Below are 27,189 nucleotides of genomic sequence, written 5' to 3' on the forward strand. Positions count from 1 at the left end.
TTGTTCACCCCAACCACTCAGCAGCAGGTCCTCGGGCACATGGCTTAAGCCAGTCCCTGGGGGCGACATCAACTAGCTCACGGCCCCTGGGAGCCCACAATTCAGTGCAGGGGGCAGACGCTGAGGAAGAATGGAAGCACAAGGGACAGAGGCGGGGGAGAAATCCCAGGAGAGCAGAGGCCAGTGTGCCCAGAACAGTGAGGAGAGGCACACAGGGAACACAGCCCTGCCACTGGCCCCAGAGAGGGGCTACAGGCCCCCTGGAGTGACAGGGAACCCACTGGGTGCCCAGCACCGTACCAGAAGTTCGCATACATCCTGGGCTCCCACGCTCTGACCAGGAGGCCAAGTGGGTAAGCAGAGCCAGGCCTGCCTGATGCCAGTCCCTCAGCGAGGACCATAGCAGAGTAGAGGGGCTTTAAGAAAAGGAAGACCCGGGACGCCTGGGTGGCTCAGTTGGTTGAGCAGCTGCCTTCGGCTCGGGTCATGATCCCGGCGTCCTGGAATCGAGTCCCGCATCGGGCTCCTTGCTCGGCGGGGAGCCTGCTTCTCCCTCTGCCTCTGCCTGCCATTCTGTCTGCCTGTGCTTGCTCTCTCCCCATCTCTCTCTCTGATAAATAAATAAAATCTTAAAAAAAAAAAAAAAAAAAGAAAAGAAAAGGCAGACCCAAGCATGCTTGGGTGGCTCAGTGGGTTAAGCCTCTACCCTTGGTTCGGGTCATGGTCCCAGGGTTCTGGGATGGAGCCCCGCATGAGGCTCCTTGCTCAGCCTGGGGAGCCTGCATCTCCCTCTGCCCCTTTCCCTGCTCATGCTCTCACTCTCACTCATAAGTAAATAGTTTAAAAAAAAAATCTTAAAAAAAAAAAGAAAAAGAAAGGGCAGGCCCTGGACAGGGAGTTCACCAACATTGACTTTCAAGGGCAGATGGAGTCCCTTGCTCTCCTCTTCTATTGCCAGGGACCAAACCCTAAGAAAAGGCACATGCTTGATGACAGCACCTAGAATATTCAAACGTGGAAGGAGGGGCACCTGACTGGCTCAGCTGGTAGAGCAGACCACTCTAGATCTGGGTTCAAGCCCCACCCACGTTGGGCGTGGAGCCTCCTCACGGCAGGCCCAGGGGGAGGGGGGGTGTACCCCACTCCACCCCACCCCAGCCCTGGGTGGAGGGGCTTCCCCTCACAGTTCAGAGGGGCAGCACCATCTCAGCAGGGCCCCACACAGCCCAGCTAGTGACAGACTTTTCACACTGAGGATTCCAAAATACACAAACGCATTCACAAACCAGAAACCTGCCCGGGACTCAAGCACCTCCCAGACCCGCTGCTGCCCCCAAGGAATGGGGACACGGACACACACACACACACACACACACACACACACACACTATGGCGCCCAAGCTCACCCCATGTTAGCCTCCGCCTTCACTCCCGGGCTTCCCGCAGCCCTGGACTTCCCCTATTTCCATCGTGGGCCACTCAGTTCCAAACTCCTCCCCTTTCGAGGAAAGGAAAGCAAGTCTTGGCCCTCCCCTATCTCTGACGTCAGCGCAGAGCCCTTAAAGACACAGCAAAGCCCAGCGGTGCCAGGGAGGCCTGGAGCAGGGAGGGAAGCCAGGGCTGTCCAGCGGTCCTCCCAAAGTGGCCCCTGTCCCGGCCTTGTCTGCCCTGACCTGGTCTGGCCTCACACCATGGCTGTCCACCTTCCTGCCCTGATGCTGCCCTGGATCCGAGGTGTGGGGGACCGAGCCACACACCTGCCCAGCCAGCCAGCCCTGTTGCAGCTGTCCTCCTTGATGGGCACCTTCAGCGATCTAGGTCCACCAGCAGCCCTGGGGACCCCTGGGTCCCCAGTGCGTGCTCCAAGCCATTAGCCTGCCTCGCCAGGACGACACAGAAGCCTCTTCAAGTGCCTTTGGCCAATCTGCCTGGTCTGATCATGTCACCCTGCTCAAAAGCCTTCTATGGCTCCCGTAGCTCTTGAGATCTCCAGGAATTTGATTTATAATTTACTTGTTAAACTGTGTATCTGGGGCACCTGTCTGGCTCAGTCGGTGGAGCATTCGACTCTTGATCTCAGGGTTGTGAGTTCAAGCCCCACATTGGGTGTAGAGATTACTTAAAAATTGTTTTAAGTCCTAAAAAAAACCAACCCCTTTATGTATCTATGTGTAATTTTCTGTGTGTGGGTGCATATATATATATATATGTACATATATATATGCATATATATACACACATACATATATATGATAGTTGAAAATAAAAGAAAAAAATCTATGATTTGTCTCACCTGACAGTAAAACTTAAAATAAGACAAATTTTAATCTTTAGTTAATAAATATTATATAAAACTGATAAATCACTGACCTCTATCTCTTTTTTTTTTTTTAAGATTTTATTTATTTATTTGACAGAGAGAGATCACAAGTAGACAGAGAGGCAGGCAGAGAGAGAGAGAGAGGGAAGCAGGCTCCCCGCTGAGCAGAGAGCCCGATGCGGGCCTCGATCCCAGGACCCTGAGATCAACCCACTGAGCCACCCAGGCGCCCCTGACCTCTATCTCTGAAACCAATAATATATGTTAACTAAATGAATTTTTAAAAATAAAATCAAATTTAAAAAAATATCTTTAGTTAACAAAGTCTATTAAAATAAAACTTGTGGGGGCGCCTGGGTGGCTCAGTGGGTTAAAGCCTCTGCCTTCAGCTTGGGTCATGGTCTCAGGGTCCTGGGATCGAGCCCCACATATATATGCTCTCTGCTCAGTGGAGAGCCTGCTTCCCCCTCTTTTTTGCCTGTCTCTCTGCCTACTGTGATCTCTGTCTGTCAAATGGATAAATAAGATCTTTAAAAAATAAAATTAAAAATAAAAAAATAAAACTTGTGTGGTCTGGAACTCCCACCTCACCTTGTTCTCTGTGCTCTGGCCACATCACCTTCCTTCCAGTTTTTCAAAGCACCATGCTATAATCTGACCTCAGGACCTTTGCATATATAGTTCCTCCTGCCTGGTCTGCCCTCCATGTAATTAATTCCTGTTCACCCTTCAGAACTCAGCTCAAAATACCACTTCCTTGGGGACATCTTCCCTGAAAATCCAGATAAGTTCAGGCTCCTTGATAAATGCTCTGATGGAACTAAATCCCTGTCTCCCTCAGTTTACAAACATATACTCTGTGAGCATTGATTAACGTGCATCTTGCCTCCAGCCTGTGGATTCACAGAGGCACAGACTGAACCTGCTTTGGGCCATCGCTCTATCTCTAGCACCGAGCACACTATGTGTGTTCAATAGGGATTTGATGGATGAAAAATTCACACAGAGACCCCATGGGCAGCACCTAGTAGGGAGGCCAGGCATGATGCTCTGAGGATGGGTAATATTTGAGGGGTGGTTCCAGAGTGTGGTAGGGGTCTATGGTACCCAAGGCCACAGTTCTAGTGGAACCATGCCTCTGAGAGGAAGGAATGGGTTTCCCAACATTGGTGCTACCTCCCAGATCAGACAGTCCAAAGACCAAGTTCAAAAAGCAGAATCAGCGCAAGCAGAGAATGTACAGGGCTAAAGGGCGTGGTTCTAGAAGGCTGAAGACTCCTCTTGTAGGGAGTGATGAAGACCCTCTCTGGAGCGGGGACAACAGCACTTTCAGCATCATGCTGGCAAGGCGGTGGACCGGCCATGCCCCCGTGGGTGTGACAGCAGCACAAAGGATGCTGGGAGAGCTGGGACAGGTGTACCACAGCCCCACCGCATCTAAGGGACCTGCATGCCTTTCTCCCATACCGTCACTCACGGCAGTCAGGGCCAGCAGCCACCTAAGTGGGGCCTGCAGCCATGCATTCTACCACTCAGATGCTGAAACACACATCGATCCCAGAAGTAGCAAGGAACCAGAAAGGACAATGATATTAGGGCCCAAAAGAACCATGACAGGGACCGAGGACCCTGTATGCACATGGGGAGCATACAAGCCAAGAGTGGACACAGACACTGACCATTCAACAGGGTAGGATGGGGCTCACCCGCCCAAGTTGGGGAGCAGGCTACAGAAGACCTGGGCCAACCTCCGGCCCATAGGCAACACGGCCACATCTAGGGAGCCGAGGGCCCACGTGGAGGGAAGACACCACCCATGGAGGCTGTGACAGGCAGAGGAGACCTCCTCTGGGTCCCTATGCTCTGACCTGGGGCCTCATTCTTGCAGAACCCAAGGAGTTACCCACAGAGGGAGATGTGGGGGGTTTTCTGCCCCCACTGAAGCTTTCCTGAAGCTCCAGCCATGGCCTGGGCAGCAGGGGATGAACCCCACCACAGAGCAACACTCCAGCAGAGAAACAGTGTCCTTGGCCAACAGGGCAGCACACAGATGTGTCATTGGTGAGCCTGCCCTTCTGGCTGCTTCCCAAGCCCTAAACTTGTATAAGGCAGGTGCTGAGCGAGACACAGGGGCGCTGGCCAGAAGGCAAGGAGGGAGAGATGGGGTAGCACGACTGCCGTCACCCACGCTCCCCAGTGGGCAGGACAGCCGGGCGGGAGGCAGCAGGCACCCCCCGCACACACAGGCGCGTGCACACCTCCCACCAGCCCCCGTTCTGTGCGCACACCTCGGGCAGGAACAGGTGCTCCTGTGCTCACACCCAGTCACCTCGCTGCAGCCACCAGCCCCGGCAGCCTCTCCTCCCGTGCCCCTCGGGGACCTGGTTCTGCAATGTCCCCTCTGTCCCCTCTCTGAGCTCAAGTCTCTACCAACACCCAAGAAGCCCTTCCTCACCCTGACTCCTCCTCCAACTCCGGTCTGGAGTTCACAGCCCAGTGGCTCCCTGAAGCCTCCACACTCACTTTACCCTACACGTTTCCGGCTCACTCTTCAGTCCGCTGCACTGAACGACTCCTGCCAAGGGTGCCACGGCCTCTGTGGTAGGGAGTCCACATTCCTCAACAGCCCACAGCCCACGCATCTTCCTCTTTCCTTCTGCTTCTCTGAACCCTCCCTCTCAGCATCTCCCGAGGCCCTTCTTCAAATGCTGCTGACCCTCAGATTCAGTCCTCGGCACACTCCTGCCACCCAACCTGAGCCCCTCACCCTGGCCCCCCTCCTGGTCCCAATTCCTTTCACAGGCCTGGACCTCCGGTCCCCATCACCAGGGCAGAGGCCAGGCACTCACCTCCCTGCACCAAGCCCAGTCTCCCTCCAGCTCCCAACACCTGGGACTGGGAAGCCATGGCCGCCACCCCCTCCCAGTCTCATCCTCCCTGGAGCAGCCAGAATGGTCTCCTTCCTAAACACCGCTCAGACCAGCACTGCCCAGAACACTCCACTGTCCTCAGGACAAGGCCCACTCCCGGGCTGCCCCAGGCCCACGCTGGCTGGACAGCAGGAGGTCCTGTGGGGCTGTCAGAAAGCCCACAGTTCGGGGACTCAGCCAAGGAAGGGCGCCCCCTGCATGCGGAGGGAGGGGCTCATCAGGGTGTCATTCTCCCATCAGCCAAGGGCGAAGGACCCGCCCACAGACCAGAGGGCCAAGGCCGGGCCTTGGGCTCTGAGGAGGGCCCACAGGCTGTACCTCTTCCCTCCCCCGTCCCGGGAGCCCTGTCCTGATTCCACTGTGGCCAGTGAGACCCCGCACCCACCCAGCCCCGCAGGGCAGAAAGGGCAGGTGCATACCTGGACTCCCATGTGGGCCCGGAGCCCTAACGGCCTTCCTCCCAAGGGGGGGGCAAGGCCTGTGCAGATCTCCTGAGGGGGGCTTCTAGACCCACCAGGGCCGAGGCAGGCAGCACGTGGAACAGACCCCACCAGGAAAATATACACGTGGCTGCACGCTGGCTCCGCCCACGTGAAGGGTGCGTCACAACACCCGTCGGTGGCACCAGGACAGAGCAGGAACCTGGCCAAGGGAACTGAGGTTTGGGAGACAGCCTTGTTCCTTGGCCCGACAGAAGGGCCCTGACACAGCAACCATGGCTCACAGGCCCTGACACAGGGACCAGGCGTATCAATATCCCAGCGTCTTTACCACCTGACCCACCATCGCCCTGTCGTGGTCACCACCGTCACCCTGCCACCATCATAACCGTCACCCATCACGACCATCATCCCATCCCCATCACCACGGTCACACCATCCCTGTCACCACCATTGCCCCATCCCTGTCACCGCCATCTCCCCTGTCACTATCACCATCACCGCATCACTGTCACCATCGCCCCATCACTGTCACCACCATCACCCCACCACTGTCACCGTTGCCCTGTCACTGTCACCATTACACCATCACTGTCACTGTCACCACTATCACCCTGTCACTATCACCATCTCCCTGTCACTGTCACCATCACACCATCACTGTCACCATCATACCATCACCATCACCACCATCAACTCCATCACCTCCACACCACCACTCGTTCCCCATCAGTCACCAGTGCCCACCCCATCACCTAGATCAATACAGACCCCCTACACTTGGCCTTTCAACTGTCAACCACAGCCCCCCATCCCCAGTCCACAATGATGAGGACTCGACTTTCCAACCTAAGGATCAGGGAACCTGTTAGTCAGCTACTCTGGGGCCCCACTACAATGCCTCTGTGGCATCCCAGTACCCACAGCCCTCACTCTAGCCCACTGAGACCCTTGTCACCCACCAGGAAGATGGACCCTGCCTGCAGGTTTTACTTACCCTGACATGGGGTCGCTGTCCAAGCTGGAACGGAACCTCAGTGCCGAGCCCAGCTGCTCCAGGGGCTCTGTACCGGCAAACACACTGAAAAGAGAAAGCTTCATGACTGACACACACAAGCCCTACCCAGCACACCAGGAACAAACACTACCTCAGCACACACACAAAATGCACAAGAACCAATCCTGTACGGGCCACAGAAGACTCCTCAAGGCCTCCTGAGGAGGACTATCACACTCCCCAGGATCTCAGGCTATAAGGCCACACACTCCTCTCAGGTGTACCCAGAACATTCTCCAGTAGACACTACATACAAGGCTACAAAAAGAGGCTCCATCGATCTGAAAAGATGGGCACCACACAAAGCTATCTTCTCCAACCACAGTGCCATGAAGTTAGAAATCAGCAAAGGAAGACTACTGTGCGACGAAATGAAAAAAGAAATACTGAACATAACTCACACCTTGAGAAACTAACACGCTACCAAAAAAAAAAAAAAAGGCAGCAAAAATAATGTGCCTTAATAAGAAATTATAAAGTAAATTAAGAAATATGTAATATAAAAATACAGATTCAAAGGGGCACATGCACCCTGATGTTTACAGCAGCATTATCAACAATAGCTAAATTGTGGAAAGAGCCCAAGTGTCCACTGACTGATGAATGGATAAAAACAATGTGGTATATCGGGGCACCAGGGGTGTGCCGTTGGGTTAAGCGTCTGCTTTTAGCTCAGGTCATGATCTCAGGGTCCTGGGATGGAACCCTGAGTAGGGCTTCCTGCTCAGCAGGGAGCCAGCTTCTCTCTCTTTGCCCCTCCCCACACTTGTGCATGTGGGCACACACACACTCTCTCCCTCATTCTCAAACAAAAATATAAAAAAATAAAATATTAAAAAAAAAAAGATGTAGGGGCACCTGGGTAGCTCAGGGGGTTAAGCGTCTGCTTTGGGCTCAGGTCATGATCTCAGGGTCCTGGGATGGAGCCCTGCATCAGGCTCTCTGCTCAGCAGGGAGCCTGCTTCCCCCTCTTTCTCTGCCTATCTCTCTGCCTACTTGTGATCTCTCTCTCTCTATCAAATAAATAAATAAAATCTTAAAAAAAAAAAAAAAGAAAAAAGAGATGTAACATATCTAAACAACAGAATATTACTCAGCCATCAAAAAGAATGAAATCTTACCATTTGCAATGATGTGGATGGAGCTAATGTATTATGCTAAGTGAAATAAGTCAGTCAGAGAAAGACAAATATCACATGATTTCACTCATATGTGGATTTTAGGAAACAAAACAGAAGAACGTGTAAGAAGGGAAAAGCAAGAGAGAAGGAGAGAGGGGGAGGTAAACCATAAGAGACTTTTTTTTTTTTTTAAAGATTTTATTTATTTTATTTGACAGACAGAGATTACAAGTAGGCAGAGAGAGAGGAAGGGAAGCAGGCTCCCTGCTGAGCAGAGAGCCTGATGCAGGGCTTGATCCCAGGACCCTGGGATCATGACCTGAGCCGAAGGCAGAGGCTTTAACCCACTGAGCCACCCAGGTGCCCCGAGACTTTTTTTTTTTTTAAAGATTTTATTTATTAATTTGACAGAGAGAAATCACAAGTAGATGGAGAGGCAGGCAGAGAGAGAGAGATAGGGATGCAGGCTCCCCGCTGAGCAGAGAGCCGGACGCGGGCCCAGGACCCTGAGATCACCACCGGAGCCGAAGGCAGCGGCCCAACCCACCGAGCCACCCAGGCGCCCCAACCATAAAAGACTCTTAACTACAGAGAACAAACTGAGGGTTAATGGAGGAAGATGGGTGGGGGATGGGCTAGATGGGTGATGGGCATTAAGGAGGGCACTTTTTTAAAATATTTATTTATTTATTTACTTGGCAGAGAGATAGCGAGAGAGGAAACACAAGCAGGGGGAGTGGGAGAGGGAGAAGCAGGCTTTGCGCTGAGTAGGGAGCCCGATATGGGGCTTGATCCCAGAATCCTAGGATTATGACCTGAGTCAAAGGCAGATGTTTAACGATTGAGCCACCCAGGCACCCCAAGGAGGGCACTTTTTATGATGAGCCCTGGGTGCTGTTTTTAAGTAATGAATCACTAAATTCTACTCATGAAACCAGGATTATGCTCTATGTCAACTAACCAAAATTTAAATACAAATCTGGAAGAAAAAAATAAATAAAATTGTGCCAAGTAAAAGAAAAAGAAATTAAAAAATTAATAAAACTGGGCACTTCGGTGGCTCAGTTGGTTAGGTGCCTGCCTTCAGCTCGGGTTGTGATCCAGAGTCCCAGGATCGAGCCTGCGCACTGGGCTCCCTGCTCAGCAGGGAGTCTGATTCTCCCTCTGACCCACTCCCCTCTCATTCTCTCTCTCTCTCTCTCTCTCTCTCACAAATAAATAAATAAAATCTTAGAGAGAGAGAGAAATTAGTAAAATTGGATAACAAAAATACAACAGGTTAAAATAAAACAGGTAAAAAACACAGCTAATGCAGTTATTAGAGGGAAATTATCTTTTTTTTTTTTTTTTAGATTGATTTATCACACAGAGAGAAAGAAAGTATATAGGCAGGAGGAAAGGCAGAGGGAGAGGGAAAGAATCTCAAGCTGACTCCTCCCAGAGCACAGAGTTTGATGCGGGGCTCGATCTCACGGCCCTGAGACCATGAGCCAAACTGAAATCAAGAGTCAGATGTTCAACCGAAAGAGCCCCCCAGCTGCCCCAGAAATTTATTTATCTTTAAAAGTAAAATATTAAACTCAAGAAGGTGAGGGAAAACTAATAGAGCCAATCCCCCAAATAAGGAAGGGATTAATAAAGGGATAATAAAGGGATTTAATAAAATAAAGCACAAAAATAAAAAAGAACATGGGACGCCTGGGTGGCTCAGTGGGTTAAGTGGCTGCCTTCGGCTCAGGTCATGATCGCAGCGTCCTGGGATCGAGTCCCACATCAGACTCCTTGCTCGGCAGGGAGCCTGCTTCTCCCTCTGCCTTAGCCTGCCACTCTGTCTGCCTGTGCTTGCGCTCTGTCTCTCTCTCTAACAAACAAATAAAATCTTTCAAAAAAATAAATAAAATAAAAATAAAAATAAAAAAGAACAACAACCACACACAAAAAAAAAAATACAAAAGATTTAAAAATCCAAAGTTGGCAGGCCTTCTGGCAAGACTCATCAAGGAGAGAAGAAAAAAAAAGAAAAAAATGCATAATAAAAAAGAGGAAAGAACTACAGGTACAACGAAGACTTTAAAAGTAATAACTTCAGGGGGCGCCTGGGTGGCTCAGTGGGTTAAAGCCTCTGCCTTCGGCTCAGGTCATGATCCCAGGGTCCTGCGATCGAGCCCTGCATCGGGCTCTCTGCTCAGCAGGGAGCCTGCTTCTTCCCTCTCTCTCTGCCTGCCTCTCTGCCTGCTTGTGATCTCTCCCTATCAAAAAAATAAAATATTTTATTTAAAAAAAAAAGTAATAACTTCAGGGGCAGGTGGATGGCTCAGTCGATTGAGCAACTGAGCGTTGGCCTTTGGCTCAGGTCATGATCCTGGGGTCCTGGGATGGAGCCCTCATTGGGCTCCATTCTCAGCGGGGAGTCTGCTTCTCCCTCTCCACCTGCCTGCTGCTTCCCTTGCTTGTGGACTCTCTCTCCAAGAAACAGATGAATAAAATCTTTAAAAAAAATTGTTTCCCTCTTCCAAAAAAAAAAAAAAAGAAAGAAAGTAATCACTTCAGGGATGCCTGGTTGGCACAGCTGTTGAGCATCTGACTCTTGGTTTTGGCTCAGTTCGTGATCTCAGGGCCGTGGGTTCAAGCCCCACAGAGGCTTCATGCTCGCTGCAGAGTCTGCTTGAGACTCTCCCGCCTTTCCCTCTGCCCCTTCCCACCGCCCTCTCCTCTCTCACTTTAAAATAAAGAAACTTTTGAAAAATGAAAAAAAAAAGTTATAACTTCATTGGCTAGTATCAAAAAGACAAAGAACAACACGTACTGTGGAGCATGTGGAAAAAGGGGAGCCCAGGTGCGCTGTTAATAGGAATTCGAACTGGTGCAGCCACTGTGGGGAAACAGCATGGAGGTTCCCCCTAACTGGTTACAAACAGAAATACTACAAAATCCGTACATAACCAATTCCACTTCTGGGTATTTATCTGAAGAAAACGAAAACACCAATTTGAAAAGATATGTACACCCCTATGTTCATTGCAGAGTTGTTTATAATAGTCAGGAAAAGGAAGCAACCTAGGTGTTGATTGGTAGATTAGTGGAAAATGAAGATGGGAGACATACACACACAACAGAATATTACTCAGCCACAAAAAAAAGAAAGAAATCTTGCCATTTTCCACAACATGGATGGAGCCAAAGGGTATGATGCAAACTGAAATGAGACAGAGAAAGAAATACCGTATGATTTCCTTTCTGTGTGGAATTTAGCAAACAACAAACCAAAACAGAGAGACTCATCAATACAGGAAACAAAGATGTGGTTACAGAGGGAGGGCCAGCTGGGGGCTGGGCGGGTGAAAGAGGCGAAGGGGATTAAGAGGTACAAATCTGCGGTCATAAAATAAAAAAGCCACAGGGATGTAATGTACTTAACAGCGAACACAGGCAATAATATTGCAGTAACTTTGTATGGTGACAGATGGTAACTACACTGATCGTGGGGATCACTTTGTAACATTTGAAAATATTGAATCACTATGATATATACCTGAAACTAACAAAATATTGTATTCAACTATACTTCAATTTAAGAAGAATAACAATAATAACCTTCTTTGGATTCTGATTGGAACAAGCCACCCGTGAGAAGGCACTTTGGAACAAGTGGTGGCAGCTAAAGACAGACTGGCATTGAAAATTATTAATGAGTTACTGTTAATTATGCCAAATATAATCATGGTTATATTTATTTATAAAGAACTTGTAAGCGGCACCTGGGTGGCTCAGTGGGCCTCTGCTTTTGGCTCCGGTCATGATCCCAGGGTCCTGGGATCGAGCCCCACATCAGGCTCTCTGCTCAGCGGGGACTCTGCTTCCTCCTCTCTCTATGCCTGCCTCTCTGCCTACTTGTGATCTCTGTCTGTCAAATAAATGAATAAAATCTTAAAAAAAAAAAAAAAAACTAACATTTAAGGAGACATTTTTTTAAAGACTTATTTATTTATTTATTTGAGAGAGAGAGAGAGAGAGCGCGCGCGCGAGCGCGCGCGCGCAAGCGTGCAGGGGAAGGAGCATAGGGAGGGAGAATCTCAAGCAGCCTCCCCACTAAGTGCAGAGCCCAACTCAGGGCTGGATCCCTGGACCCAGATCATGACCTGAGCCAAAATCCAGAGTTGGATGCTCAACCCTCTGAGCCATCCAGGAGTCCCTGGGAGAAATATTTATGATGTTTTAATTTTTATTTTGTTTTAAAATGATCAGAAAAAAATGGGGGGAGGTATATGGAATAACAGTGTCAAAGTGTTGGTGACTATGGAAGCAGGTGATGGATATGTACAGTTATTATATTATTCTCTCTGCTTTTGTATATATTGAAAATTTCCAAAATTAAATGTAAAACAAAATAAATTAAAAAGCATTAGGAACAATTATATCCTAAACTTGAAGGAAAAGTAAAGCTGAGGAGAAAACATTTTTTTAAAAACCAATGTGCAGGACGGCTGGGTGGCTCAGTCGTTAAGCGTCTGCCTTTGGCTCAGGTCATGATCCCAGGGTCCTGAGATGGAGATCCACATCGGGCTCCCTGCTCTGCGGGAAGCCTGCTTCTCCCTCTTCCACTCCCCTTGCTTGTGTTCCCTCTCTCACTGTCTCCTCTCTGTCAAATAAACAAATAACATCTTTAAAAATAAATAAATAAATAACCAGTGTGCAGGGGCATCTGGCTGGCTCAGTTTGGAAAAGCATGCAACTCTTTTTTTTTTTTTTTAAAGATTTATTTATTTATTTATTTGACAGAGAGAGATTACAAGTAGGCAGAGAGGCAGGCAGAGAGAGATAGGAGGAAGCAGGCTCCCCGCTGAGCAGAGAGCCGGAAAAGCATGCAACTCTTGATCTCAGGGTCATGGGTTCAAACCCCACGTCGGATACAGAGAATTCTTAAATAAAAGTAAAAAAAAAAAAAAAAAAAATCATTGTGTAGGCTTTGATGAGCAATAACAGAGCAAAGGAAACCAAGCTGGTGTGTGGGAGGCTAGAAAGAAAGATCCATGGAAATAAGGCTGGCACCTGAGGCCCTGTTCTCTGAAGGTCTCAGGTAATAGAGATTAGACCCAGAGTCCACCAGGTGGGCAGGCCCCAGTGATTCCCACTCACTTGGGATGAGACCTCAAAAGCTGTGCCCTGACACCCCGAGAAGAAGGGAGGAAGTGAGCAGACAGCTCAGTTTCTAATCCTCTGTCTCCGTCTGCATTTAGGCCAACATGGTTTTTTTTTTTTTTTAAAGATTTTATTTATTTACTTATTTGACAGGCAGAGATCACAAGGAGGCAGAGAGGCAGGCAGAGAGAGAGAGAGAGAGAGGGAAGCAGGCTCCCTGCTGAGCAGAGAACCCGACGCGGGACTCGATCCCAGGACCCTGAGATCAAGACCTGAGCCGAAAGCAGCAGCTTAACCCACTGAGCCACCCAGGCGCCCCAACATGGTTTTTTTTTTAAAGATTTTATGTATTTGTCAGAGAGAGAGACAGAGAGAGAGCACAAGCGAGGCGAGTGGCAGGCAGAGGGATAAGTAGGATCCCCCCTGAGCAAGGAGCCTGCTCCATCCCAGGACTTTGGGATCATGACCTGAGCTGAAGGCAGAGGCCTAACCAACTGAGCCACCCAGGGGGTCCCAGGCCAAGACGGTCTTAAGAGTGCTGTGACCTTGGCAAAAGCAACACAAATTCTCCCTGGAAGAAGTCCTGGGCTCCAAATTTCTACAATCAATTTTGTAAATGTGACATCAGGCACACTATCAAAAAGTTTCAGAAACATGAGGACACAAGACAGCATGAATACAACACAAGTGACCACAGGTAACTGACCACAGAAGTACCCACGGGGCCTCAAATAGCAAAGCCACTGATATTAAACACCACCACATACACAGTTCAAGGAGATCAAAGAAAAAATTGAGCACTTCAGGAGAACATGAAATATAAAAGAAGAAACAAAAATTCTAGAACTAGGGGTGCCTGGGTGGCTCAGTGGGTTAAGCCGCTGCCTTCGGCTCAGGTCATTATCCCAGGGTCCTGGGATCGAGCCCCGCATTGGGCTCTCTGCTCAGCAGGGAGCCTGCTTCCTCCTCTCTCTCTGCCTGCCTCTCTGCCTGCTTGTGATCTCTCTCTGTCAAATAAATAAATAAAATCTTTAAAAAAAAAAAAAATTCTAGAACTAAAAAGGAATACTACAAATTCATAATTTATTAGACACGGCTGAAGATACAATTCATAAACTGGAGAATAGGTCTAATACACGTAGACTGAAGCTCAGAGACACAAAAAGACAGTAAACGTAAAGACAGAAGATGGTGGGCAAGATATGAAATATAAGAGGTTTACAAGAGGTCTTACATATGTGTAATTAGGGTCCTAAAAGGAAAAGAGTAAGAAAATGGAGCAGAAGCAATCTTTAAAGAGATAACGGCTGCCAATTTTTCAAAACTGAAGAAAAAAGTAACAATTCAAGAAGTAGTGTGGGGGCGCCTGTGTGGCTCAGTGGGTTGAGCCTCTGCCTTCAGCTTGGGTCATGATCTCAGCGTCCTAGGATCGAGCCCCACATCAGGCTCTCTGGGGAGCCTGCTTCAGCGGGGAGCCTGCTTCCCCCCTCTCTCTCTGCCTGCCTCTCTGCCTACTTGTAATCTCTGTCTGTCAAATAAATAAAGAAAAAAGTCTTAAAAAAAGGAGGGGGGCGCCTTAGTGGCTCAGTGGGTTAAAGCCTCTGCTTTCAGCTCAGGTCATGATCCCAGGGTCCTGGGATTGAGCCCCGCATCAGGCTCTCTGCTCAGCGGGGACCCTGCTTCCTCCTCTCTCTCTGCCTGCCTCTCTGCCTGCTTGTGATCTCTGTCTGTCAAATAAATGAATGAAATCTTAAAAAAAAAAAAAGAAGTACTGTGAACCCCAACCACCACAAAGCCATACCCAGGAACATCACAGCAAAACTGCTGAAAACCAAATACAAAGAAAAATTTTAAAAGTCGTCAAAGGCGCACCTCAGTGGCTCAGTCAGTTGAGCATCTGACTCCTGATTTCAGTTTAGTTCATGATCTCAGGGTAGTGGGATCGAGCCCCACATAAGTCTCCCCACTCTATGAGGAGTCTGCTTGAGATTCACTCTCTCTTTCTCTCTCAGAACCTCCCCTGGCTCACACACACACATGCGCACACGCTCTCTCTCTTTCTCTCTCAAACAAATAAATAAATAAAATCTTTAAAAAATAAAAAGTTTAAAAAGAAGGTAGTCAGGGGGTGCCTGGGTGGCACAGTGTTTAAGCCTCTGCTTTCAGCTCAGGTCATGATCTCAGGGTCCTGGGATGGAGCCCCACATCAGAATCTCTGCTCATCGGGGAGCCTGCTTCCCCCTCTCTCTCTGCCTGCCTCTCTCTGCCTACTTGTATCTTTGTCTGTCAAATAAATAAACAAACCAAAAAAAAAAAAAAAAAACCTAAAAAAATTTTAAAAATTTTTTAAAAATTAAAAATTTTTTAAATTAAAAAAAAAAAAGGTAGTCAGAAAAAAACATGTTGCTTGCAAAGGAGCAATAATTAATCTGTTAACTGGTTTCTCCACAGAAACAACAGAAATCAGAAGACAATGGAATGGAATGAGACGCCTGGCTGGCTCAGGCAGAAAAGTAACTCAAGGTCATAAATTCAAACCCCACACTGGGTATAGAGATTACTAAAAAATAAGTAAATAGAAAAGACAAGACAATGGAATGAAAGCTTTAAAGTGCTGAGAGAAGTTGACAGCTGCCGACCTAGAAATCTATAACCAGGAAAAATATCCTTTAAGAATGCAGGTGAAATAAAGACATTTTTCAGAGAAACAAAAACAGAAAATATGACACCAGCATACCTGCATGAGATGTAGAAGGAACCCGATCTCAGCCGAGGCTTAAAGATGTAGGAAGCAAGAAGCAGCAGCAGAGAAGACAGAGATATGGATAAATGTAAATAAATATTCACTGTCAAAACCAATTAAAATACTTAACTGTCTTTAAGGTTTACAATAGTATTACAAGAAATAAAGAGGGACATTACACATGATAAAATGAACACTTTATCAGAAGTCAAACCAGGGGCGCCTGGGTGGTTCAAGAGGTTAAGCCTCTGCCTTCAACTCAGGTCATGATCTCGGGGTCCTGGGATAGAGTTCCATATGGGGCTCTCTGCTCAGCGGGGAGCTTGCTTCCTCCTCTCTCTCTGCCTGCCTCTCTGCCTACTTGTGATCTCTCACTCTGTCAAATAAATAAAATCTTAAAAAAAAAAAAAAAAGAAAAGAAAAAAGAAAGTCAAACTAATCCTAAATATGTATGCACTGAATAACAAAGCATCAGAATTCACAAAGCAAATATTGACAGAACTAAAAGAAGAATGAACATATCTGTGGTCTCTCAGTAATCAATAAAACAAGCAGACAAAGCCCACAAGGACAGAAAAGATCTAAACACTATTATCAACCAACTTGACCTGACACTTCTAAAAGCACTACACCCAACAACTGCAGAATATACCATTTTTCAAGTTCATATGAAACATTTACCAAGGTATAGTATATGCTGGGTCATAAAATGAATCTCAATAAATTTCAAAACACTTAATCTTAAAAGAAAACAACACAGGGGTGCCTGGGTGGCTCAGCTGGTTAAGCAACTGCCTTCGGCTCAGGTCATGATCACAGGATCCTGGGATCAAGCCCCGCATCAGGCTCTCTGTTCCATGGGGAGCCTGCTTCCTCCTCTCTCTCTCTCTCTCTCTCTGCCTGCCTTTCTGCCTGCTTGTGATCTCTGTCTGTCAAATAAATAAATAAAATCTTAAAAAAAAAAAAAGTCTTTAAAAAAAAAAATTAAAAAGAGGTCTTACCATACATTCACCAAAATTACTAAAATTAAAACCTTCTAGGAAATAGAAATTATCTAGATCTTGACTGAGGTACTACAGGTGAGAAATATGCATTTATTAAAACTGATCAAACTGAAACATTAAGACTTGTGCATTTTATTACATGTAATTATACCTCAATTTTTAAAAACTGATTTACAATGCCAAGTTTTCAGAGGAGGCACAGCAAACTGGAACTCTCATACACGGCTGGTAAGAGCATAAACACTACAACAATGCTAGAAAACTGGGGGTAGGGGCGCCTGGGTGGCTCAGTGGGTTAAGCCTCTGTCTTCGGCTCAGGTCATGATCTCAGGGTCCTGGGATCGAGCCCCCGCATCGGGCTCTCTGCTCAGCAGGGAGCCTGCTTCCCCCTCTCTCTCTGCCTTGCCTCTCTGCTTACTTTTGATCTCTGTCAAAACTAAATAACTAAATAAATAAAGAAAGAAAAGAAAAAAGAAAACTGGGCGTATCTGCCAAAGCTGAACACGTGTACCCAATGACTTGGCAATCTGACTCCTAGATATTTACCCAAAAGAAATATGTTCCATTTAAAATTTTATTTATTTAAGTAATCTCTATCCCCAACATGGGGTTTGAACTCGAACCCAAGATCAAGAGTCCTATGCTCTTCCGACTGAGCCAGCCAGGAGCCCCAGAAATATGTTTCTTTTAAAAGGCACCAAGGTGGGGCGCCTGGGCTCAAATGGTTAAGTATCTGCCTTCAGCACAGGTCATGATCCCAGGGTCCTGGGATGGAGTCCCACAGTCCCACACTGGGCTCCCTGGTCAGCAGGGAGCCTGCTTCTCCCTCTCCTTCTGCTGCTCCCCTTGCTTGTGCTCTCTCACTCTCTCTGTCAAATAAATTAATTAAATCTTTTAAAAATTCTAAAAAAATAAAAGGCACCAAGGAGAGGCACCTGGGTGGCTCAGTCAGTTAAGTGCCCGACTCTTGATTTCGGGTCGGGTCATGACCTTGGGGTTCTGAGATCAAGCCCCAAGTCAGGCTCTGCACTCAGCAGGGAGTTTGCTTAAGATTCTCTCTTTAGGGGCACCTGGGTGGCTCAGTGGGTTAAGCCTCTGCCTTCGGCTTGGGTCATGATCTCAGGGTCCTGGGATCAAGCCCCGTGTCTGGCTCTCTGCTCAGCAGGTAGCCTGCTTCCCCTTTCTCTCTGTCTGCCTCTCTGCCTACTTGTGATCTCACTCTCTCTGTCAAATAAATAAGTAAAATGTTTTTTTGTTTTTTTGGTTTTTTTTTAAGATTTTATTTATTTGCCAGAGAGAGGGAGAGAGAGTGAGCACAGGCAGACAGAATGGAAGGCAGAGGCAGAGGGAGAAGCAGGCTCCCTGCCGAGCAAGGAGCCCGATGTGGGACTCGATCCCAGGATGCTGGGATCATGACCTGAGCCGAAGGCAGCTGCTTAACCAACTGAGCCACCCAGGTGTCCCTAAGTAAAATGTTTTTTTAAAAATTCTCTCGTTGGGGCGCCTGGGTGGTTCAGTGGGTTAAGCCTCTGCCTTCAGCTCAAGTCATGATCTCAGGGTCCTGGGATCGAGCCCCACATCGGGCTCTCTGCTTGGCGGGAAGCCTGCTTCCCCCTCTCTCTCTCTGCCTGCCTCTGCCTACTTGTGATCTCTCTATCTCTCTCTCTCTCTCTCTCTCTCCCTCTCTCTGTTAAATAAATAAATAAATAAATCTTTTTAAAAAAATTCTCTCCTTACCTCTCCCTGCCCCTCGCCACCACTCATGCGCACACACACTCTGTCTCTCTCTCTCTCACAATAAATAAGTAAATCTAGGGGCGCCTGAGTGGCTCAGTGGGTTAAAGCCTCTGCCTTCAGCTCAGGTCATGATCTCAGGGTCCTGGGATCGAGCCCCGCATTGGGCTCTTTGCTCAGCAGGGAGCCTGCTTTCCTTCCTCTCTCTGCCTGCCTCTCTGCCTACATGTGATCTCTCTCTGTCAAATAAATAAAAATAAAAAAATATTTTTAAAAAAAAGTAAATCTATAAAGGGCACCAAGAATTTATTAAAAAAAAAAAAGAGTTCTTAGTATCACTATCAGATTAGCAGAAACCGGGTACCTGGGTGGCTCAGCCATGAAGCATCTGCCTTTGGCTCATGTCATATCCCAGGGTTCTGGGATCCAGCCCCACATTGGGCTCCCTGCTCGGGAGGAAGCCTGCCTCTCCCTCTCCCACTCCCTCTGCTTGTGTTCCCTCTCTCACTGCCTGTCAAATAAATAAATAAAATCTTTCCTTAGTCTAATAAAAGGTATCTTAAAAAAAAACTACAGTAAACATTATTTTTTTTAAAGATTTTATTTATTTATTTGAGAGAGAGAGAGTGAGAGAGAGCACGAGAGGGGAGAAGGTCAGAGGGAGAAGCAGACTCCCCATGGAGCTGGGAGCCCAATGCAGGACTCGATCCTGGGACTTTGGGATCACAACCTGAGCTGAAGGCAGCAGCTTAATCAACTGAGCCACCCAGGCGCCTCCCCCCTTTTTAAAAATATTTTATTTAACTATTTTTAATCATGAAATGATGAAAGCCTTCCCCTGAGACAAGAATGCTATCATCACTTCCAATCAACACTGCACTAGATATCCTAGCCAGTGCAATAAAGCAAGAAAAATTAATTAAAAGTATAAGAATTAGAATGGAAGAAATAAAACATTAATTACACATGATGTGACCATTTCTGTAGAAAATTCTTAAGAAGTTTTTATTAAAATCACTCAAATTAATACATAAATTTAGTAAAGTCTCTGGATACAAGGTCAATTTATAAAAATGTATTGCCTTTATATCAATAAATAACAAGAATTCTAAACTACACTACTTACAGTACCATCAAAAAGATTAATTAAAAAAAATAACTAAATTAATTTAAAAAAATACAGATGCAGGGAAACTATTTGACAAAATTCAAGATCGCTTCAAGTCCAAGCAAACTAGAAATAGAAGGCAACTTCCTCAATCTGATAGAGGCCACCAATGAAAAAGCTATAGCTAGCATCATACCTAATCCTGTATATTTTCTCCCTAAAATTGAGACCCAGACAGGGAGATCTGCTCTCACCACTTCTACTCAACATTGCACTGGAAGTCCCAGCCTGTGCGACAAGGCAAGAAAAAGGAATAAAGGAATACAGAAGGTAAAAGAAGTAAAGAATAGAAGAGAAAAAATGGAGTAAGAACAAAGCAAAACAATATGGTAAGGGAAGAAGAAAGAAATAGAGAATAGAAGAGAGCAATAAAAAGCGCAAAATAAGATGGCAAATAAAATCCCAGAACACCAATAATTACATAAATTAAAATGAAATGCTCATGTATTTAAAAAAAAAATTACTGGAATGGATTTTCTTTAAAAGACTCATGTAAAAATGTAAGGACAACAAAAGGTGTTCACTTCCAGTGAAAGGGGGGACTCTGATCCATCAGGAATCTAGGTAGGCTGGTATGTAGCCTGGGGCTGCCATTCCCAAGAACACCTTAGAAGTCCTACATACATCTCACTCTCCTGGCAATTTGCTCCCGTGTACACTTCCAAGAAATTCTCACATGGTTCCGTAAAAAAGAGGAAGATGCTTACAGCAATCATCTATGACAGCAAGCTTAATACTCACACCCCAGAGAATAACACCACAGGGGTGGACATAGGCCAGATGCACACAGTGCAGTATGACTGGGTCTTATAAACCCTGAGCCAAATGCAAAAAGTAAGGGTGTTCCTTGCATCCACAAAACAATGTAGACTTTCCAAAACTGATGGTCCATCAGTAGACCACACAACTCTATATCCTGGGGTAGTGAGTTTGAGCCCTAGGTTGGGTGCAGAGTTTAAAGAACTTTAACTTAAAAATCAATCAATCAAACAATCAATCAATCAATCACAAACAGTGAAAATGACATAGAGACTGGTTGCTTATGGGGTGAGAGGGAAATGGAAGGGTATGTGAGATTAAATATATAGGACGGCATGGGCTGGTCTTGTCCAGACCAGTGATGATCACCTGTCACGAGCAGAGAAGCTGGACCCCCTCCACCCTCTCTATCCCTATGGTCAAACACAAAAGAAACCCCTATGTGGCAAAAGGAGACCTTGCTTCCAGCCCATGATGCAATGCAAATCCACTGGCCACACTAAGAGGACACGGGCATGGTGCAGGGTGCGACCTGAGCTCCAGGGCCCACAAGATGATGCCTACACGAGTCACATACTTCCCCAGCCAGGTGCATGCTTTGCTATAGGGTAGACTCACACCAAGGGGTGCACCTTGTTGGTCCGGGTGCATACCCAGGGGCGAGCCACAGGGCCGACTGAGGCCACCAGCCCTGGGAAACCTGCTCAGCCCAAGACTGAGGGAGCTGGGTGAGCCGGGGCCCTCGAAGGTTGGGGAGAGAAGGGTAGGGGACTAACTGAGTAAGCTCTGGGGGGGTGGGGTTCAGCCCAGAACAGGGTCTCCACACCCTCACCCCCCATCCCTGGTCCAGGGCTCTACCACCTTGCAGAGCCTGAGAGGCCGGGGGCAGAGCTAACTTCTCCTTCATGCACACCCCTGCTGGGTGCAGACTCAGCCCTCCCACCCTGCGACCACTGTGCACCCACCTGGCCTTGGGCTCTGCGCAGCTTTCCTCGTTCCCCACAAATTTCTTCAGCTCGTCGGAGCAGCAGTATTGGTTGTAACAGTTGCCGCAGCAGAAATCAGGACAGGACTCTGGGAAGAAGTTGTGTCCACGGGAAGCCACACACACCTCACTGTGGGCTGGAGCGGAGAAGCACCCTTGTTCATCGGGAGGCCACAGGGCCAGGCGTCACACCAGATCTCGGCCATGGCCCATACGACGGAGCCCCTTCCCCATCACTGCTAGCAGGCACAAGCATCTGGGGGGCCTTTGAGCCACCCCAGTCACTGGCCACCTCTAGCCACAGCCCCCATCTGCCTTGCCCTCTCCCCTGTCCCACAGCAGAGGCAGCTAACCGGGCTCCCTCTCTCCCCCACCAGCCACTTGGCTTCTGCAGGAAGACTGGCCTTCCTAAGTGGGACTTCAGTGGGGCCACTTCCTGCTCGTGGACCATCCCAGGTCCCTACTGCCTCAGAATCAAGTCCAGGGTCCACAAAGCATGGGCTGGACTGCCAAGGGCTTTGATGGTCACCCCAACTTTCCAGCTCTATCCACATTCAGCCCCTAACTTCCTCTCCTCACCACTCAGTCACAGCATCCTCAGTCTCTGCTAGACACAGGACTGCAGGGGCCTGGCGCGCACAGACCACACCCTCACACCAGGCTCGCCATGGGCCATGGTCATACCCACCATATATGTCCATGAAACGCTTAGCCCAGAAAAGTCCATGAAGCGCAGATGCCCAGAAAATGTTTACGCAACTGGTGGCCAGGGTTCCGAGGCAGTGGCCCCACTTCAAGCCCCAGAACCATTACAAGGCTCTCAGCCAGAGTAGGGATCCAAGGACCTTCCCACAGGCTGGGGTAAGGACAGAGCTCCAGTATTCCAGGTCATGCTGAGAGGACCTGGCTGACCAGTGTGGGAAATGACCCAAGGCTTTGGGAGACCACAGGCTTGCCAACTTCCAGGAAGATGCTATAACCAAATGTTCCCATGCACCCTTAGACCACACGAGCAGAGCTCTAGTGCCCACCAGCAGGAGGGGGGCGGTCCCAGACTGTGCCTGGACAGACCCCGAACAGAACACCCAGTCCAGCAAGACCTAGATGATTATGGTAGCCTGGGGACAGGTCTAATGATAAACCCTGAAGTATGGCTATGTCGCCTAGAAAACATCCCAGCCCAGCACCTGGACTCTCGAGACCGAGACTGGCCAGAGCCCCAGGGCGGCGTGCCATGTCTGGAGATCCAGCCTGGTCAGTGCATCACATACAGAGCGAGGCCCAAAGACAGAGGCACTAAGTGACCTCCTCGAGAAGAGATAACTAGAAAGGGGTGGGGAACGGGGGAGGGGTGCTCTGTTCTTGGCAGGTTCAGGCAGAACCCTGCTCTGGGCAAAGCTGGAGGCGCAGAGGACCTGACCACTCCCAGGCTTCCCCTAACCAGCTGTCCATCCAACAGTAGGTTGTATGGTAGTAGGTATGTCAGCCTAGCCAACGCTACCGGAAACTCAGGTGACCCCCCCCCCTCCAGCAGGGTCTTTTCCGCCTCTAAGCTGGGGACAAAAACATACACACCACTTGCTTGGGCCAAGAGCCCAGGACACAAAGGCTCTTCTGGGCCCCAGACAGGCCGGCTGAGACTTGCCAGAACTTACTGGACCAGGGACCAGGGACCAGGGAACTACCTTCTCACTTCCCAGCCCGGGTCCACATTCAGCTCCCCCAGGAAATAAAGCCTTTTTCCTTGAGGAAACCGCTCACCCCAGAGGGATCACTCGGCTTCCGCTGGCTGGGCAAGGGGCTGTTCCAATTCCTACCCCGAAATGGCCCCCAGCCTGGCCTCCTCCGTCTGTGAATCATCAGTGTACCATCAACACACACAGTGGTGTTTCCTCCAACCCGGGAGGCCAGCCTCAGTCGTCTCCAGGAACACAAGGGCCATGGGAGCAGCGGGTGGGGGAGTCCAGCCAGAACATAGAGCTGAAGGGAAGGCCTCTGATGGAGGGGACCAGGCCTCCCTTCCGCCATCACCCTAGGCTAAGACCAGGCAGGGACTCCCACCCCAGCCCCTGGGGACCCAATCCTTCCGAACATCTGAGGGAACACTGACCCCACCACTGCCACCCTCACCCAGGGCACAACAATGGTGGCAACTTCCTAGGGTCCGTTCAGACACGAAGGGGAGCTGAGGTCAGGTCCTGGGGGTCTGGCTAACTGCCTCGGGGTTACTGGGGGTGGGGGACACTGTGGGGATCCCGGTGCTGCCTGGGTGCACTCTAGGGACGCAGGAATGGGGCAGCCCCCCCTCCCAGATACACCGGGACAAACTGCCCCCACCCCCAAGGCTCACCACCTGGAGGCGGCGGGAGCAGCAGAAGCAGCAGCAGTAGGATCCGGAGCTCGGGGACCCGCGTAGCCATGGCGGGGCGGCGGACGGACAGAAGGACAGACGGACAGAAGCAGGAGGGGTTGAGGTGCGGCGGCAGCCTCAGCGACCCGTACGGCCACCGCTTCCTCGCCCCGCCCTTGGCGGCCTGTTCCGGGAACCCCGCCCGGAGGAGGGAGCGGAGGGGAGGAGAGGAGGCCAGGGAGGGGGAGCGGACGCCCCTCCCAGCCTCCCGGCCAGGCCCACGTCCAGGGGCCACGCGGAAACTCCAGCTCCTTCAGGAGGTGGCGGCTCCTGCCCCACCCCCTCACCCCCCGACGTCGCCTTCTGTGCCCGGGATACTTCCAGCCCCCTTCCTCCCCCGCGCCCCAGTTCCCAGCCCTTGGCCCGGAGGGGATCTCCTGGGAATGGGGAAATCTGCATCCTAACACTTGGGAGGCAGGACACAGGCGGATCCTCACTCGGGACTCACCGGGAGCCGGGGACCAGGTGAGGTGGTGAGAAGAGGGTCCAGAGCAGACCTAAGCACACAGTAGGCACTCAATACATGCTAATCCAAAGACTCTGAGGAGGCTCCATCCACTGGGTTGACCTCTCTATCCCCACAGTCATCCTACGCCCCAGCCCAGGCAGGCTCATCCCCCATCTCAGGGCATGCCCGGTTCAGATGAGCTGTTCTGAGGATGGGAACTGGCAGCTTCCAGGCACTCTAGGCCACCTCCTGGCTCAGGGGAGTCTGGCTGGCTTGCATTCCTTTCTGTTCCAGGACCATGTGCTCACACAAGACTCTTTGAGATGGGGCAGTAGCTACCCCTGACCCTGTCTTTCACTGTGGTCGGGGTCTGGGCAGAGCCAAGGAAATGCAGAAGGAGCCCTGCCACGACTCTGTTCCAGATGCCATCCCAAAACATCATAGGCTCGGGGAACCACAGTTCTGCCAACTGGGAAGTCCAAGATCAAGTAGCCAGCAGATTCTGTATCTGATGAGTTTCTGGGTTCATAAACGATTGTCTTTTCCCTGTGTTTTCACTTGGCAGAAAGACCAAGGGACCTCTCTGGGCCTCTTCTCTAAGGACACTAACCCCCATTCATGAGAGCTCCACCCCTAAGATCTAATCGCCTCCCAGAGGCCCCACCTCCAAATACCATCACTTTGGGGTTAGAATTTCAACATCTGAATTTGGGGAGGACACAGGTGTTCAGTCTATGGGCAGCATTTTTTCACCCAGGGTTTCTGACCTGCTGCCCACCCCACACCTGGCACGTGCAGTACCTCATACTCAAGGCAGAAAAAATGAGATGTCGCACTGACTGGGCACCCAAGCCTGGGCATACACCCTGTGTCCTGCCGTGTGTTTCTCACTGGAGGACAGGGGCATCGCTGGGACTAACAGACCCCAGAGGACCACCTGGGAGGTCCTCAGTGCGGTGCCCCAGGCTGGGGGGTGAAAAGAGGAAGGAGACAGCTCAGCTTGGTCACCACCTGGACCACCTGGCGAGGAAGGGGTCAGGACTCAGCAGAGGTGTCCCCCAGCAGAATGAAGAGCCGTCCCTGATACCTCTCAGCCTTGTCCCGCCCCCTCAGCAATACAGTCTGAAGTTGAACACAGCTCAGGTCCCCCTTCTCAAGGACAACAGCCGCCACACGCTCCCCTCCACGTGCACCTGACCAGCAAGCCTCCCCCACCTCATTCCACACCCTGGGTGCCCAGCCTTCTGCCTCCCACAGACTTGATCTCTCTTCATAACCCAGTCCCTGACCTGAGTAAAGCTCCTAAGAGTTGTCCTTTCTTTCATGGGGTGCCTGGATGGCTCAGTTGTTAAGCATCTGCCTTCAGCTCAGGTCATGATCCCAGGGTACTCAATGAGCCCCACATCTGGCTCCCTGCTCTGTGGGAAGCCTGCTTCTCCCTCTGCCACACCCCCTGTTTGTGCTCCCTCTCTCGCTGTGTCTCTCTCTCTCAAATAATAAATAAAATCTTTAAAAAAAAAAAAAAAGGTGGGGGGAGGAAATGCAATGTTTTCCTACATTTCCAAGGCAATTTAAAAAAAATAAAAGAATTGTCCTTTCTTTTTTTTCTTTTTTTTTTTTTTTATTTTATTTTTTTTTTTAAGATTTTATTTATTTATTTGACAGAGAGAGATCACAAGTAGTCAGAGAGGCAGGCAGAGAGAGAGAGGGAAGCAGGCTCCCTGCTGAGCAGAGAGCCCGATGCGGGACTCGATCCCAGGACCCTGAGATCATGACCTGAGCCGAAGGCAGCGGCTTAACCCACTGAGCCACCCAGGCACCCAAGAATTGTCCTTTCTTACATCCTGTCACCTGTCTTTGGCCTCTCTGGTCTGACACCCCCACCCCACTTCCTCCAGGGGCCTCTCCCCTGGCCTCATCCTCCCTGACCTTCTCAGGATTGGGGACCCCATGCCCTGTCATCTTCCCATATCTCACAGACAAATAGGGGAAGCCTTCATGGGGGAGTCCGTTGAGGGTTCCATGGCCCAACCAGAGCTGTGTGCAGACCGGGCGGGGCTGGACACCAAGAACAGCCCATGGCTGAGAAATCACAGCCATGCCCCCGACAGGCATGAGTCTGTGCGAGGGAGGAGGACACCAAGTCTGCGAAGCAGGGGTGGGGTGGGGGTGGGGGGGTGGGGGGGTGTCACTTCCATAAGCCACCTTGGGGAAATCAGCTGCTCTGAGACAGAAACCAAACTTCCTGTGCCAAACGTGGGCGTCTCAACAAGACTGAGGGCCCTCCAATACAACGCTTGGTCTCAAGGTCATGAGTTCAAGTCCTCCGTTGCAAGTAGTTTACATTAAAAAAAAAAAAAAAAAAGTGTATTCAACAGGATTGAGGGTCCAGCGCAGGATACCTGATGCAAGGACCCAGACCAACTGGACTAGCTCAGCCAAAAAGTGTCAGACCACGTCTGTGTATGGGGTGGAGGGGCCAGGCAGCAGGGGCTGTTGGGCTCAGACCCACCCCTCTGACAGCCTGTCTCCTCAGGCTTCCCCTACTTGCTTTTGGTCCCAGCCGGTGCCCTTCCCTGCTTAGAAGCAGACCCTCCCTTAAATTCTGCACCCCCCAACCCCCGACCCCTGTCTAGTCTACCTGGAATGGCTCACACCTCACTTCAGGGCACACGCACTCACTCCCTTCTGCTCTTCCCCTGTCCCAGGCCACTGGCACCACAGGGTCCTCCCCTAAGTCCTCACCCTCTCCCTCTACATTTCCGCCTTGCACTCCCTGCTGGAGTCCCAGAACACTTTATCCTCACCTTCCTCACCGTCTGTCCACCCACAACTCTCCTCTTGCCCCCTCCCCAGTGTGCTCCCAGAGGTCCCTGCCCTCACCTCTCTCTCGAAGCCGGCTGGGCCTCTGAGAGTCCCTGTCCATACAGC

General features: G+C 49.7%; 1 protein-coding gene across 5 annotated transcripts in view; it reads right to left on the reverse strand.

The window, feature by feature from the left end:
• SHISA5 (shisa family member 5) overlaps positions 1-23,952 on the reverse strand; it is a 48,171-nt gene extending 24,219 nt beyond the window's left edge. Inside the window, exons 1-3 of one of the 5 annotated variants that reach the window (XR_004280181.1) lie at positions 23,751-23,952; positions 21,381-21,537; positions 6,688-6,771 (exon numbers count right to left, since the gene is read on the reverse strand). Coding sequence is in view for 4 of the 5 variants with exons in the window: in XM_032318805.1 (XP_032174696.1) it covers positions 6,688-6,771; positions 21,381-21,537; positions 23,751-23,820 (311 nt within the window). In the remaining variant the exon portion in view is untranslated. Of the gene's footprint in view, positions 1-1,406; positions 1,524-6,687; positions 6,772-15,744; positions 15,783-21,380; positions 21,538-23,750 lie in introns of those variants that run through there. The other 4 variants (XM_032318815.1, XM_032318805.1, XM_032318824.1 and 1 more) reach the window with 4 other exon arrangements.
• Between the last annotated feature and the right edge of the window lie 3,237 nt (positions 23,953-27,189).

Source organism: Mustela erminea, chromosome 1 (genome assembly GCF_009829155.1).
Source record: "Mustela erminea isolate mMusErm1 chromosome 1, mMusErm1.Pri, whole genome shotgun sequence".
In the NCBI taxonomy this organism is placed as follows: domain Eukaryota; kingdom Metazoa; phylum Chordata; class Mammalia; order Carnivora; family Mustelidae; genus Mustela; species Mustela erminea.